The 13,911-nt window shown below is 52.4% G+C and overlaps 1 protein-coding gene across 6 annotated transcripts in view; it reads right to left on the bottom strand.

Annotated features, from left to right (window-relative positions):
- The window catches only part of TCF7 (transcription factor 7), a 32,980-nt gene that overhangs the window by 3,140 nt on the left and 15,929 nt on the right, over nucleotides 1-13,911 (bottom strand). For 2 of the 6 annotated variants that reach the window (XM_079771871.1, XM_079771872.1), the window contains exons 4-10: nucleotides 6,114-6,225; nucleotides 5,255-5,342; nucleotides 3,856-3,948; nucleotides 2,484-2,603; nucleotides 1,840-2,002; nucleotides 1,644-1,751; nucleotides 1,086-1,134 (exon numbers count right to left, since the gene is read on the bottom strand). In XM_079771871.1, coding sequence (XP_079627997.1) covers nucleotides 1,086-1,134; nucleotides 1,644-1,751; nucleotides 1,840-2,002; nucleotides 2,484-2,603; nucleotides 3,856-3,948; nucleotides 5,255-5,342; nucleotides 6,114-6,225 — 733 coding nt within the window. Of the gene's footprint in view, nucleotides 1-1,085; nucleotides 1,135-1,643; nucleotides 2,003-2,483; nucleotides 2,604-3,855; nucleotides 3,949-5,254; nucleotides 5,343-6,113; nucleotides 6,226-13,911 lie in introns of all 6 variants that reach the window. The other 4 variants (XM_079771868.1, XM_079771869.1, XM_079771867.1 and 1 more) reach the window with 2 other exon arrangements.

Below are 13,911 nucleotides of genomic sequence, written 5' to 3'. Positions count from 1 at the left end.
CAGTGTTAGCTAGTCACAGATACCCCACAGCCCCCACAGGCAGAGGGCCTCTCCATGGCACAGCCAGCCCCAGTGGGAGCCCTAGGGCCCAGAGTCAAGATGTTTGGAAAGGCGGGCACGGCACCCAATTGGGCAGAAGAGGCAGTGGGAAGAATGGTGGGGAAGAGAAGGGACCATATCAGGCTAGCTCCTTTCTGTGGCTTGAGGGGCCACTTGCAGTATGGGAGTTGTGGCAGAAGAAGCCAGGGATGCCCATGGAGATCCAGATCCAACCTCTTCTTCCTTAGGGCTGCCTCCACCCCAAAACTCCCATTTTATTTTTCATTTTTGCAAATGCTCTATCTGCCTGACGCATATCTCCTCGTGCTGTAACTTAAACATATTCCACACACCTTTCTATATGAAAATTAAAGCCCATTCTGCAACTTCAGAAAAATGGCTGAGGCCTACCCTGCCCTGGTTGTAGCATGTGGGGACAGCACTGTTGAGAAAGTCATTCATAAATGTGGATCAGAGTTGGGGCAGGAATCTATCTACAGGAAGGAGACTTGCAAAAGAGCGTGGGCTCCCTGGGTCCTCTATATAGAGCACTTAGAACCTGCAATGAAAAACAGGGTTTGGGAGTTGGGTACAGTGTGACAGACAAATTGCTGGGCACCAGCCAGCAGGCTGGGTGATTACTGGGCCTAGGCATGGGGCCTGGCTCAGTCTCCAGACAATCTGCTGTCCACCTCAGAACTAACCAGGATGCTTTAACATGGATGAGACCGTCAGTTCCTCACTAACTTTCCCTGACAGGCAAGCTGTGAGCAGGGTAGGGTTAGCCAAGGGAGTGGTGGGGGGGATGTTGGGCCCACACTGTTGCTACATAAATTGGCTTCTGCTGGTCACCCCTAGGACTTACTATAGCTGTTCCTAAAGTAGGGATTTGACTTGTGAGATGCCAGGCCTTGTATCCAGAGCCCAGGGCCCAGGCATTGAAGGTTCAAGGGCAACTACTCTGCCCCTCCCTCTGGGCTAGAGCAGTGATGTGTCACATAGGGACCTGGAGAGGAGCCTCCACTACTGCTGAGGGAAGGCCTCACCTGTGTTGGATTCTTGGTGCTTTTCTCTGGACCGCCTCTTCTTCTTCCCCTGCAGGGAATAAAGGGAGGGATCCTCAGATGTGGGAGGTGGACACTAATCCCAGTGAGCAAATGGCTGGGATACCTGCAGCCTGCTACCTAGCCTGGCTGACGCTAGGATTCCAGGCACAGTTTCTTGATTGCAGTTCTTTCTAGGTAATATGAGGCAATTAGGGGTTCCCCCTCCCTTTCTCACACTTGTCTCTATTTTGAATGGAAGAGTAATTTCCAGGCCCTTTCTTTCCCTTCTGCTCATTCGCCCCAATCAAATACTGGGAAACAGCCCTAAATGGGAATAGAGCCTGAGTAGAAAACAGGACACGTGTCTGCCTTCAGGGGCGACTCCCCTTGCTTGATCCTCTCCTGAGCTAGCCACAGGAGGCCATGTACCCTCCACCAGTTCACCACCTCCCCTCATCTGTGCCTTCAAATAGTCCTTGCTTGCTGAGACTGTGGCCCGGGGCATGGAATCTTGAAGGTTCCCCTACCCATCCCTACTGTGTGTTGTTGGCCACTCACGTAATTGTCCCGCGCTGACCAGCCTGGGTATAGCTGCATGTGCAGCTGCCTCTCCTTGCGGGCCAGCTCGTAATACTTGGCCTGTTCTTCCCGTGACAGTGCGTGCCACTGCAAAGGGGAAGGAGGGGCAGATGGGATGTGTCAGGGAATCAGCAGGCTGTATCACCCCTGCCAGCCCACCTGCCTGTGGCCTCACCCTGCGGCCCAGGATCTGGTTGATGGCAGCACTCTCCTTGAGTGTGCATTCTGCAATAACCTTGGCTCTCATCTCCTTCATGTACAGCATGAAGGCATTGAGTGGCTTCTTGATGGTTGGTTTCTTGGCCTCCTTCTCTGCCTTGGATTCTGCCTGCGTCTTCCTGAGGAACACATGTCCAGATCACTTGGGAGTCCCCACAATGCCCACCTAATGCTACCACCCTGTAGTGCGTCCAGTGCATGTGTAAGTGCATGGATACTAGGGTGTGTTTTTTTAATGAAATTTTGTATTTTTGTGTGTGTTTTTTTAGCTGCTCCAAAATGAGTGAGCAGAGTTAAGTATTTGTTCCTTATAGGAATATTGCAGCTAAGTAAGGAAAGTATGTGTAAGGACTTCTCAGCCCCTCCATTCTTGGCTCAGACTAAAGCCTTGTTTCTCACGCCACCCAATCCCTCCTGCTTCTGAGCCTCCAAAAACAGTAGTCCATGGCAGTAGCTACAAAACAGTTTGACCAAAGGCTTCCTCTGGCAGGACTTGGGCTTGGTGGAAGAAATGTGTATCCTGGCTGACAAATAGATGGGAGCCTGAAGTCTGCTCCTCTGCTTCCCCCGCCCCTCCTCACTCTGTGCCTTTTCACTCACAGGCTTCGATCATAAGGCTGTAGTTCCTGCTTCCCTGAGGGGGGCACAATGGCCGGGTGGGGAATGGCTGCTGGGTGACCAGGTACGCTGGAACCTAGCATCAGGGACGGGTGGGTGAACCTAGAGGCAGGAGGAGAGTTAACACTGAGTCAGGTGTGTGCAGGACAGACCCTGGCACACACCGAGGCCCTGCACATTAAACGACAGGTGAACAGATACCCCACCCTCATTGGCTTGCATACAAGTACACTGATACATACAAATACCTGCTCCCAACACATCACAAAGACACCATTGCAAAAATCTATATATTCATCTTTTAGGTGGTTACTAAATTAAGCCCTACATAGCTTTTGAGTCTCCCCTTGTCGTCACCTGCCCTCACCAGCTCAGCCTCAGCCTCATGAGCCTGTGACTACCCTGTGTGCTTCCTCATTCTCCTGACTCTTCTAGGACTCTCTCTACCAACAGCCAGTGTGACCTTTTAAAAACACCTGAGTGCTCCTGACTACGCTTGCTGAAATTCTCCCTTTGCCTAGAGCCCTGCTGACATATCTAGCCCCATCTTTTCCCCCATTTCCCATCACTTCCCACCTCCAGCCATCCCCTGCTACTCAGGAGACCGTTAACCCTTTTCATGAAGCTCTCTGTTTCCCATCAAATCTGGCTGAGGTCTCCTTGGGGCTTCCCCATCACCCACAGGGCATAGCCCAATTCAAATGCTGGTGTGGTGTCTATACCTCCTACCCTAGGCGGTGAACTCCATAGGGCTGAAAATATCTGAATTCCTTGTTCCATACTTTGCATACATCTGTCACTAAGAGAGTGAGCTAAATAAAGGGGCTTATATATATATATATATATACACACGCCTCCCACTTTACTTTCTTGCTGTTGTATGGCTACCACCCTGCCTCCTGCTGCTTAACTGGTATAAGGGTCTCTGAGCAGGCCAGAGGTTGGAGACACAAGTAAAAAATGCTGCTCAGCTTGGGCGGAGCTCAGGGAATGCCCAGGAGAATTCTGACTAGCCCTTCCCTCAGCAGGGATTCAGAACAGAGGTGAATGCATACAGACCTGCACACGGACTGACTTGCACATGCACAGAGGCAGGAGCACAAGCACACGTGTGCATGTACTGTCTCTGGCTGCTTTGTGGTGCTCTGCTGCACAGTTTGGCCTGGGTTTAGAACTCTTGCAGTCCCTTTGACTTCATTCTCAGACACAAGGCAGCAAGGTGCTGCAGAATAACAGACAGACGGATGGACAGACGACTAGCACAGGGCAAGCAGTGGCCTGGACATGGCCTTGTGTGGGCATTGAAGCCTGGGCAACAGAAAGCAGGAGCCTGGCTGCAGGGTAGGGGACTCACCTGGGATAGGGGGCGCCAGGGGCTGCAGTGGGGGCAGGGAAGTGCTGTCTATATCCGCAGGAAGGGGACAGGGGATAGAGAGGAGGGCTGGGCCTGTGGTTGGGAGAGACAGCTGTTAGCAGTCTGGCTACTAGGTCTATGTGGGGAAGGATTTCCCTCCATGCTCAGGCCTGACCCATAGATGAGAGACAAATTGGCTTCTGCTAGGACCACTCCAATGTGTGCTTTAAGCATCTGCCACCAGAGGGCAACCTGTGCTGCACCTACTTCCCTCTACGCAGTGGTTCTCAACCTTTCTAATGCCACGACCCTTTCATACAGTTCCTCATGTTGTGGTGACCCCCAACCATAAAATTATTTTCGTTGCTACTTCATAACTGTAATTTTGCTACTGTTATGAATCGTAATGTAAATAACTGTGTTTTCTGATGGTCTTAGGCGACCCTGCTAGCGATTCTCAACCTGTGGGTTGCGACCCTGCTAGCGGTTCTCTCTGGGGATCAGCAGCTGCTTCAGCAGTGCTTTTCTGGTGGTGCCCAGATCCTTGCCTGGCAAGTTCAAACCTGGGGGTACTCATGGTTTGTATTCAGAGTGGAACTTTGTCCAAGGAGAATCTAGAAATAGAGGAATCAGCTTAACTTGGATGAAGGGCAAGTAGAAAGGGACAGGTGGGCCTCTAGATTGGGCCTTTGACCTACCCTGCCTTCCTGGGAAGCCAAGCTTTCCTGATGTTAAGTGATTGTCCCAGGCCAGAGAGGCTAAAGACCTGCCCAAATCACACTTCGGTTGCTGAGCAAAGGACCAATTAGCCTGCCAGACCCAACTCAAGCCGAAGACAGGCCTTTTGGCCCACAGTTAGGCCTACTGACTTGGGGTCCAGGCTGGCTTTTCCTGGCCCAGCCTTAATAGGCTCTCCAAGCAGACTGGCCCAGGGCTTAGGCTCAAGCAGGCACAATTGAGGCAAGGAGGGACCCTGCCCCTCAAGCAACTCAGCCAAGGAAGGGTCCAGCCAGCAGTAGGCATTGAGGTGAGTGGGAAGTATCCTTCTGCCCACCAGGTAGCTGAGAAGCAACAACCTCTCTTATGGCCATTCATGCTGTTATCTCCCTGCTCAGGCCTACCTTTTCTTCCTCACATGGATGGCCCTGAACAGTCCAAGGTTCTCTCATTCAAGTCTCAGACAGTGAAGCAGAGTTCAAGGGTGGCAGAGCTGGGACTGTAGCCTAGTCTCCAGTCTTGCCAAAGGGAATATGTCAGGCTACCTGAGGAATGATAGAGCTGCTGGCCAGCTCTGGTATGTATATAGAATTGGCAGCAGTGTGTTCAGCACAGGATGGAAAAAAGGACAGGTAAGAATCTAAATAAGAAGGTGCCCCTTTCCCATTGGGCCCACACTCACCAGCTCACAGTGTGGGGGAGCTGTCCCATGCTGCCTGAGGTCAGAGAGTAGAAGCCAGAGATGTCAGAGGTCTGCAGAGGCCTGTGAACTGCAGTGAAGAGGGCCAAGTGAGCTAGCCTGACTCGGAGGCCACTTTAGCTACTTACTGCATTCTAGAGCTTCCTGTGGGGGCCTCCTAAGATCCCACCCTCCATGTTAGGGTACCAGACATATGGCTTTGTTCAGGACTACCCCAGTGTGATAACAGTGCTGCGTTTACAGGCTAGGGAACCAAAGGCAGAAGGGCTGGGTGACGGGTGACTTGCCTAAGGACACTGGCTGGTCAGTGGCAGAGTTGGAGTCATTCAGGAATGGGAGGCCAGGCCTTGCCACTGATAGTTGGGGCCTCTACTGCATTCCCCCCCTCCCCCCGCCGCCCCGAGTCTGGGGGAACCTGGCCTGTGGAGCCAGGGTTTCAAGCACCCCCTTTGAGTCAGCAGGTTTCCCACAGTCGACAGTGGCTGATTTCAGAATGACTTTGCCTGAGGCTGAGGTGAATCAGCCATCACAACCACCACTTTCCATTTTCTCACTGGGGGAGGGAACAGCTACAAGTTTTATAGTTAATCAGCTTTACACAGATGCCTGATCTCATACTGGCATTGGAAGGTCACTCAGGATTTAGGTTTCTACCTCAACTTGAAGCCTTCAAATTCTGACCTGGCACCATCTCCCCCAGCCCTCTGGTACCTCCAAGGTCCCCTGATCCACTTTTCTGGCATCTAGGAGGGCCCCGATTTTGCACAGCACTAGGTTCTCTAGTTGTAAAAAGGGCCCAACCACCTGTCTCATTGGGCCCCTCCCCATCCCAGATCTGTACCTTGCTTCTGGTTGATGTCGGCCGGTGCAGGTGTGGGGTGTGGGCTGCTGAAATGTTCATAGAGAGGAGAGAGTTGGGTGACGCCATGGGCAGGCTGACTGGCCTTGTTGTGCTGAAAAAATGAGGATGGATGATTATGGGGAGACCTGAGGCAGGAAGGCACAGGGCTTGGGGCTATAGCTGTGTGTGGGGGCAGCCCAATTGTCAAAGGAAAATGGGAGTGGTCAAAACCACAGTCCTCATAGGAGGGGGTACCACCCAAACCAGGCTGCGTCCAGTGATCCAGCCCTCCTGCCCACCTCCCCCTCTCCAGAACTTGCTCAAGCTATCCCACCTCGTAGGGAGTGTGCACTCAATTCCAAGAGGCACATCTCCCCTGTCCACGAAATTCTTGCTGCCTCCCAGTTTCAGAGATACTCCAGTTTCTTTGAGGCCCTATGACTTGCTCACAGCCTCTAGGCCGATACATCAGGATATGGTCTGAGGAGCTTTCTTTCCTCCTCCAGCCCCCAGACTAGGGGTCCTGACTCTGATCTTCTGTGCCACCTCAGGCTTAATAGGATTTGTTGACACAGGCAAGAGCCCCCACTCAGCCCTCTAATTCAGGGGAGGGCCCAAGTGGGGCCAGGCTTCCCCCAGGGCCAACCCACCCAACCCCACACTTCCTGTTTGCTCACACCACAGGACTCTTACTTTTCATACTAGTCACATGGATCTGTCATGAGATGACTCAGGCCGAGATGGGGGCTCCCCATGCGACCCAGGCATTGGGAGTTGTTGCTCAGGGCCAAGGCCCAGCTCTAAACATCCTCAGCACACATCTGTATGGGCCAAGGCCCTGGAGACATCATCTACAACTGAGGCCCAACTTCCACTCAGAAAAGTCCGTCTGTGGGGATGCTGGGAGCACTGATGAGTGACTTCTGATCCATGGCACAGAAGGAATAGGATATCTCTGGGGCAAGACTATGAGAGGTTGTGGCCCTGTGGGTGAAATCTCCTACTAGTGGAATTTAGCCCGACTCCTTAACATCTTGGCACAGGTCTCTTGGCACTGGCTGTTGGGGTCCAGGGTGAGGCTACAGGGAAGATGGGGGTATGAACTGCATAGAGTCAAAGTGTGAGGTTACCAGGTGGGCACAGGCTCCCATACCTCCCAGCAACAGTCCTGGCCTCCATCATTCCTACATTCCTGCCTCCATGGAAGCTTGAGGCTGAGCTATAAATTGCATCCTTCCCCTCAGGGCTTGGGGAAGGTACTGACACCGGCCACCTATCAGTCTCCTGCTCATCTGCCCACCAGGAGCAACCTTACATCCCAGAGCTAATTAGCCTGCCTTTTGTCCTCATGCAGACAGGGGTAGATGTCCCAATAGCAGTGGCTCCTCCTTTGCAACTGGCGTATGTATGGCACCATAGCACCTTCCTGAGCTCGATGCCTTACCTCTGACTGGAGCCCTCCAGGCCTCCTTGGGCAGGGCAGGTGAGCCTCCCTCTGTCACTCCCAGGGAGGGCTCTCTGCTGTGAACTTGAGGAAGAGTGGGCCAACCATGTTCAGATCCTATTTCTAACATGTGTGGCCTTCAAGAACTTATTACAATATCTGAGCATACATTTCCTTGTAAAATGGAGATGATCAGAAGGTTGTTGTGAGGATAAAAACCAGACAATACCCAAGAGTTCAATTACTTAGGTGTCAGGCAATGAGGAAGGGACATGTAGGAAGCCTCTTTTTCATCCTACAGAGCCTTCACAGGTGCAGAGGAAATGCTACTCATAATGTTTCCCTAGCACTCTGGTGCTGGTCCCCACACAGGCCAGACACTTAGACCTGATTATGCCAAGTGGGATTGGGGGGTTGAGGGAAGGGGAGTGTTGCCTAGAGATGGCAGGCATGCCTGGCAGCCCACTGGCAGCATCACCTGGGGAGGGTAATGATAGCACCATGCAGTCCCCAGGCCTTGGGTGCTGTGACATTCCTGTTGCTGTTCTGAGGCCAGGTTTCCTGGGGGAGTCTCGTGCCAATCTCAGGCTTTCTTTTATTTCCAGCACTGAACTCGGACACAACTGTAACAGTTTGGGAGTATGTGTGGGAATGGAAGGTGGGATGTAGGATCATCAGGCCTGCAGGAGGCTGGAAAGAGGAGTGGGCTGGGACAGCTGTGGGGTATGTGGATGCATGTGAAATCCTTCATATACTTAGTACCAGTCACAGGCCAGGCACTGTGCCAAACAAGCCCAGTCTCATTCCTATCAGGGTATCTACTGGCTCTCATTTCTCACATCTGTAAATCCTCCCCCAGCTACTGCCTCATGTTTCATTCCCCTTTTTATTGAAAACCTCAACAGATCTGTCCGCATTCAATTCTCCAGTTCTCAGCTCTCGTCCTCTCTTCAATCTAGCTAGTCTCTTGCCCTATCACTTCACCAGATGACTCTTGCCAAGGTCTCCATGACTTCCATGTTGCTGATCTTAGTGGTCACTTCTCAGTCTTCATGTTACCTTCATGTCATCTCAGCGGCACTGGACACACTGATTTCTCCCTCCTCCTCGAAACAGTTTCTTCATTAGTCTTCCACAATGGAATTCCACACTTAACCTGATTTTTCTCTAACTTCACAGGCTACTCCTCTGCTTTGGTTCCATCTCCTCATCCTCTTCTTGACCTGACCCGAAATTGGTCTTCAGCTCACTCCCAGGGTGCTCTCATCCATGGCTTTAGCATCTTCATCTGATGACTCCACATTTATATCTCCAGCCCTAACTTCTCCTAGGAACTCCCCTCTCCAAATGCTTACTCATAAACTCTACTCAGAGGTCTAAAATGCTACCCAGACTCAATATGTCCAAAGGAAACCTTTGACTTTCTGCCCCAAATGCTCCTTTCCATCTTCCTCAATTAATGGCAACTCCATTCTTCCAGATGATCAGACCAAATACCTTGGAGTCATCCGTGACTCTTCTTTTTCTCTCACACCCATATCCAGTTTGTCAGCAAATCCTAATGGCTCTACTTTCAAAATATACCTAGAATCCAACCACATCCTCCCTCCTCCTGATCCCCTACCAAGTCCATGCTACAGCCACTTCTCACCTGGATGACTGCAGCAGCCTCCTGCCCCCTCAGCCAGGCCTCCATCTGGCAGCCACATAAATCAGATCACATCCTCCTCTGCCTCAAGCCTCTAATGGCCTTACCTGGGCCTACAAAGCTCTACATGATTAGGCCCCTCTCCCTCTCTAACCCTATTACCTTGCCCTCTCTTCCTCACACTCTATGCCAAGGACTTCCCATAGGTACTTTGGCCTCCAACCTCCTTCTCTAATTACTCCAGTGATAATTTTTAAGTGTACCATGAGGTGAAGTGAGTGAGTTGGGAAGCTCATCTCAAGGCTCACTGACCTTTTACTGATCTTTTCACTATGGGATCCTGGGCCAGTTTGCCCCTTGTAAAAGGAGGATGAGAATATCAGCCCTGCCTACCTCACTGGTCATAGATGCAAAAACCCTGCTTTATCCTAAAATTTTTAGGAGCTGGAGCCAAGGGCCTATGAAGGTATGAAGCTTCCTGGAAACCTCTGGGGCCTTTTGATCCTGATAGGTTCCTAGGATAGTGGTAGCCAGACAGCATCAGCCCTGACTAGGCTTCATGGAAGTCAGGAGACTGAGCCTCAGGGTCCACTCCCTCAAGAACTTGGGACCCTGGTGGCAGTCATTCCACCATTCACTGCCTGAGGGCACAAATGCCTGGCACCCTGGCCCAAAAGGTGGAATGAACACCCTCCACACCACAGGGGACTTCTGAGTCTAAGATCTTGCTTCCGAGAAGACCCTGACATCCAGCCCTGGCTCTGGCTCTTCGGCGCTCAGGGCTGCAAGCCTGGCTTCTGGGTGGGCAGCTCTGACCCTGGGAAGTCTTAGGAGCAGAGCCTAAGACTTCCAAGGTGCCAGCTCTAGGAAGACAGTCCACTCTACCTGGAGCAAGGTTGGGGGAGAGGTGTTGGCGCCACACCAAGTTTCTGGGCAAACCACCCTCCCTGAGGAGGGCTAGAGCTGACCCTCCTTGGCCAGGCTGGTTAAGCCCTAGGCTGCAGCACAGCTCAGGCTAGGCCTAGGAAACCACAGAATTCAGCTCAGCCTACAGCCTCTGGCCTACTATGTGTGACAGGAGCAGTGGGGTGGGGCGTGGGGCGTTGTCTGGTGGACAAAGGGTTCATCCTGTCTACCAGCCTTCCCTGGGAACTAGGGAAAAGCCTCATTAAACAGGAGCCTGCAGCCAAAGCACAGGAGAATTGCCAGGTGGGCAGGGGTAGGGCAGAGCCTGCCAGCAGCTGGAGGCACTGAGATGGCCAGGGCTCCAGGGTAGGGCATTGAGGGCCTGGACAGTCCTTCCCACGTTCATGCAGGCTGCCCTTCAGCTTCACTCTCCAACCCCCTCTATGCCTACTGGTGGTAGCCAGGGGGAACTGTCTGGCACAGGGCCCAGTGTCTCATACCCCTCTCAGCCAGTGGAACGTCCCGCTCCACGGCCTCAGCACAAGGTTGTCCCACGGCCAGGCTGCCCAGACAACAGGGTGGGGTTGCCTAAGGCTTGGGTTGTGTATGGAAGCCCAGTGACGGGAGCTTTCCTCCTCTCCTTTACCTACCTGCTGTTGACTGTGCCCAGCCTCCAAGGGAAGGAGGCCTGGGTCAGTTGTCCCCACCAGACCCTGAGCATTGTGATGGTATAACCTCATCTTTCTTACCTCTGAGGGCAGTGTGTTGAGCACAGAGCGGGACACTCATTAAGTGCTCACAGTTGGCTAGACTGTATAAATGAATAAGAGACTCAATAGCAGTCCATAGTCCTTGATCAGGACACTCTAGGACCCCTGTTCTTGTTCTTTGCCTTTGCCTGTAGTCCGCCCTTCTCCCAGAACCCCTCTCCCATCCTCCCAGATGGTTCCAGCACTCAACCCTGGGGCTGGGAAGCCATGTCTGCTACAGTCTCAGCGGAGGTGGTCCTTCCTACTGCTGCATTGCTCTTACTGCTCTTGCCATGCCGAACTCAAAATCTTGTCCCAGAGGTGGTCCTCATCCTTCTGGGGTATTTTCATTAGCCCATGACTGGAAATTCCTTACTGTGGTGCCCCAGCATGCCCTCCTCTTCTTGAGCAGGATGGAGGCAGGAAGGGGCCCAAGGGCAGGGCAGGGCTGGGCAGGCACAGGTGGAAATGAGGGACTCCTGAGGTAGATCTCCTCTGCTCTGAAGTTGAGCTTGGGCCTGGTTGGCTGGCTCCCCCCTCCCTTCCTAACCCCCCCTTAACTTCCTGCAGGCTCAGGTGAAAAATAAACACAGTCGGCATTTTCCCTGCAGACCGCAGCGGTCTGCTCACAGGCTGTGCGCACCCTGAGAGCCCTTGCCACCGCCAGCAGAGAAACTCCCTCGCCTCTGACGGTTGACTCTGAAAACCCCCAAACGCTTGAGCCCCACAACACTTTCCCAGTGAAGAAAGTTGCTGCTTCCTCTACCCTCAAGACAGAGGTTGAGGAGAATGTGGGGCTGACCAGGTCCTCCCAAGAAGGCCTCCCTGTGGCAGAGGCTGTGTCAGGAAAAACACCCACCCCCTACCACCCCCGCCACACACACACACACACACACACACACACACACACACACACACACACACACACACACACCAGAATTCTTAGTTGGTTGCTATTGGCAGACACATTCAATCAAGATATATTTACTGCCGAAACCGGTTTGGCTCAGTGGGTAGAGCGTCGGCCTGCGGACTCAAGGGTCCCAGGTTCGATTCCGGTCAAGGGCATGTACCTTGGTTGCGGGCACATCCCCAGCAGGGGATGTGCAGGAGGCAGCTGATTGATGTTTCTCTCTCATCGATGTTTCTAGCTCTCTATCCCTCTCTCTTCCTCTCTGTAAAAAATCAATAATAATAATAAAAAGATATATTTACTAAGCTCCTACTGTGTGCCATGCAAAAGAATGTTCCAGGCTGAGAGAACAAGCATATGTTAATGACAGGTGAGTGTTTACCATGTGCTAGGCATAGCTCTGAGCACCTTACAGAGTTCAACTCATACTCCTAAAACAAACCTATGATATCGGTACAATTATTCCCATTTGATGGATGAGGAAAGTTGGGCACAGAGAGGTTATATAGCTTGCTCAAGGTCACACAGCTAGTAAGTGGCAGAGCTTGGATTCTACCCATTGTACTGCAAAGGTTCTATGGCTATTACGGACAGAACAAGGGGGAACAAGGGAGGGAGTTCCAGTCCTAAAGCCACTGTCCCCTTTCTCCAGCCTGGTTGGTCCGAGTTACCAGAGCCAGTGATTCCCTGATCCTAAAAATGTTCCAGCAGGTTCCTATTATTGGGGTTCTGGCCACACCCCCGGCCTGCTTGCAGGTGATCAATGGACATGACCCCTAGAGCCCTAGCCCACATCACTATGGCACAGCCACATCCCAGCCATGCCCCGCTGCTCAGGCCTACTCTTCTCCTAGCAGGTGCCCAGCTCTTCCTCTTAGCATCTTTACCTATTCCTTCCTCCCTCCTCTCACAACTTCCTGTACTTCCTTCTGCTCTTTGCCAGGCTGGCTCCTCATACTGACCTCAGGCTAAGGGTCACTTCCTTGGAAAGGACCGTGACTTGGGTGGGGTTCCAAAAGCCCAGCATGCAGAGATGCCCATTTGGTCAGAGATCAGCCTGGAGAGCCTGGAAGGCAGAATTGGCTTGTAAATCATCTCTTCCTGTCCAGGTTCTGAGCATAGTCACTAAGACTTGTTGAATGAAGGCCTCTAGAATCCCCAGTGCCCCTGAGAATCTTTGCATGCCTCACTTACTCATCTGCCAGGAGCTGACTTCATTCTCCCAACTCCTGGCTCCTCGGGGTTCCCAATGCCTGCTGTGGAGCTAGGGAGAGGTCCTTGGGGACAAGCCCTGAGAAGGAGTGTCAGATCCACACCTTGAGCCTCTGTTCCTTCTATGGCAGGGCCTGACCAGACAGAAAGGTGGGCTATTGATAGTTACTATTCTCTCCACCACGGCACAGAAAAGAAATCTATAATAATAAAAGCATAATATGCTAAATTAGACTGGACGGCCTTCCGGATGAAGCCATGGATGAAGCTGCGGCAGCGGGGGCCAAGGCAGAGGCAGCCGCTGCGGTGGTGGGGGCCGAGCCCCTTGCATGAATTTCGTGCATCAGGCCTCTAGTAGTATAAATGTCACATGTGATGCCAGACAGCCACTCTCATCTCTCCCCTCCTTTCACTGCTCCAGCCACTGAGGGCCATGCTGTTTCCTCTGCCTGGAGAACTCTCCCCCTCTGGGCTTATCCAATTCCCATCCATCTTTCAGGACTCATCATAAATGAGACTTCTTTATGGAAACCTCTCCTACCCTCCCCATTTGAGCAGGAGTCCCCTGCTAAGGCCCACTGACTATAGCACTGACTCGACTTTGCTGTAAGTGTCTGTTCACCTGTCTTCATGCCCTCCCTGAGGTCTGAGATCGTACCCTGCTCTATTTCTACTATGTAAATTAAAGCTAGGCCCTCAAAGTTGTGTCTCTAGCACTGTGATGGGTGCCCCACCCAGTGTGAGCCAGTGTTTAGGGAGATGTGCCAGCACTGGACAGAGCACCTTGGCTGGAGCTGGGCACAGGGTCAGTAGCTCACAGGAAGATGGGAGTAGCTGAGGCCAGTGCTTAGAGTCAGGGACATCCTGCCTGGCACCTGAGACCCTAAACCTCCTCCTACCCTGACTTCTGCCTGCCTGCAATACCT

This window comes from Cnephaeus nilssonii (genome assembly GCF_951640355.1).
Source record: "Cnephaeus nilssonii genome assembly, chromosome: 5".
NCBI classification, from domain to species: Eukaryota; Metazoa; Chordata; class Mammalia; order Chiroptera; family Vespertilionidae; genus Cnephaeus; species Cnephaeus nilssonii.
The sequence above is the reverse complement of the archived record's forward strand: the minus strand, read 5'-3'. Positions and strand labels throughout refer to the sequence as shown.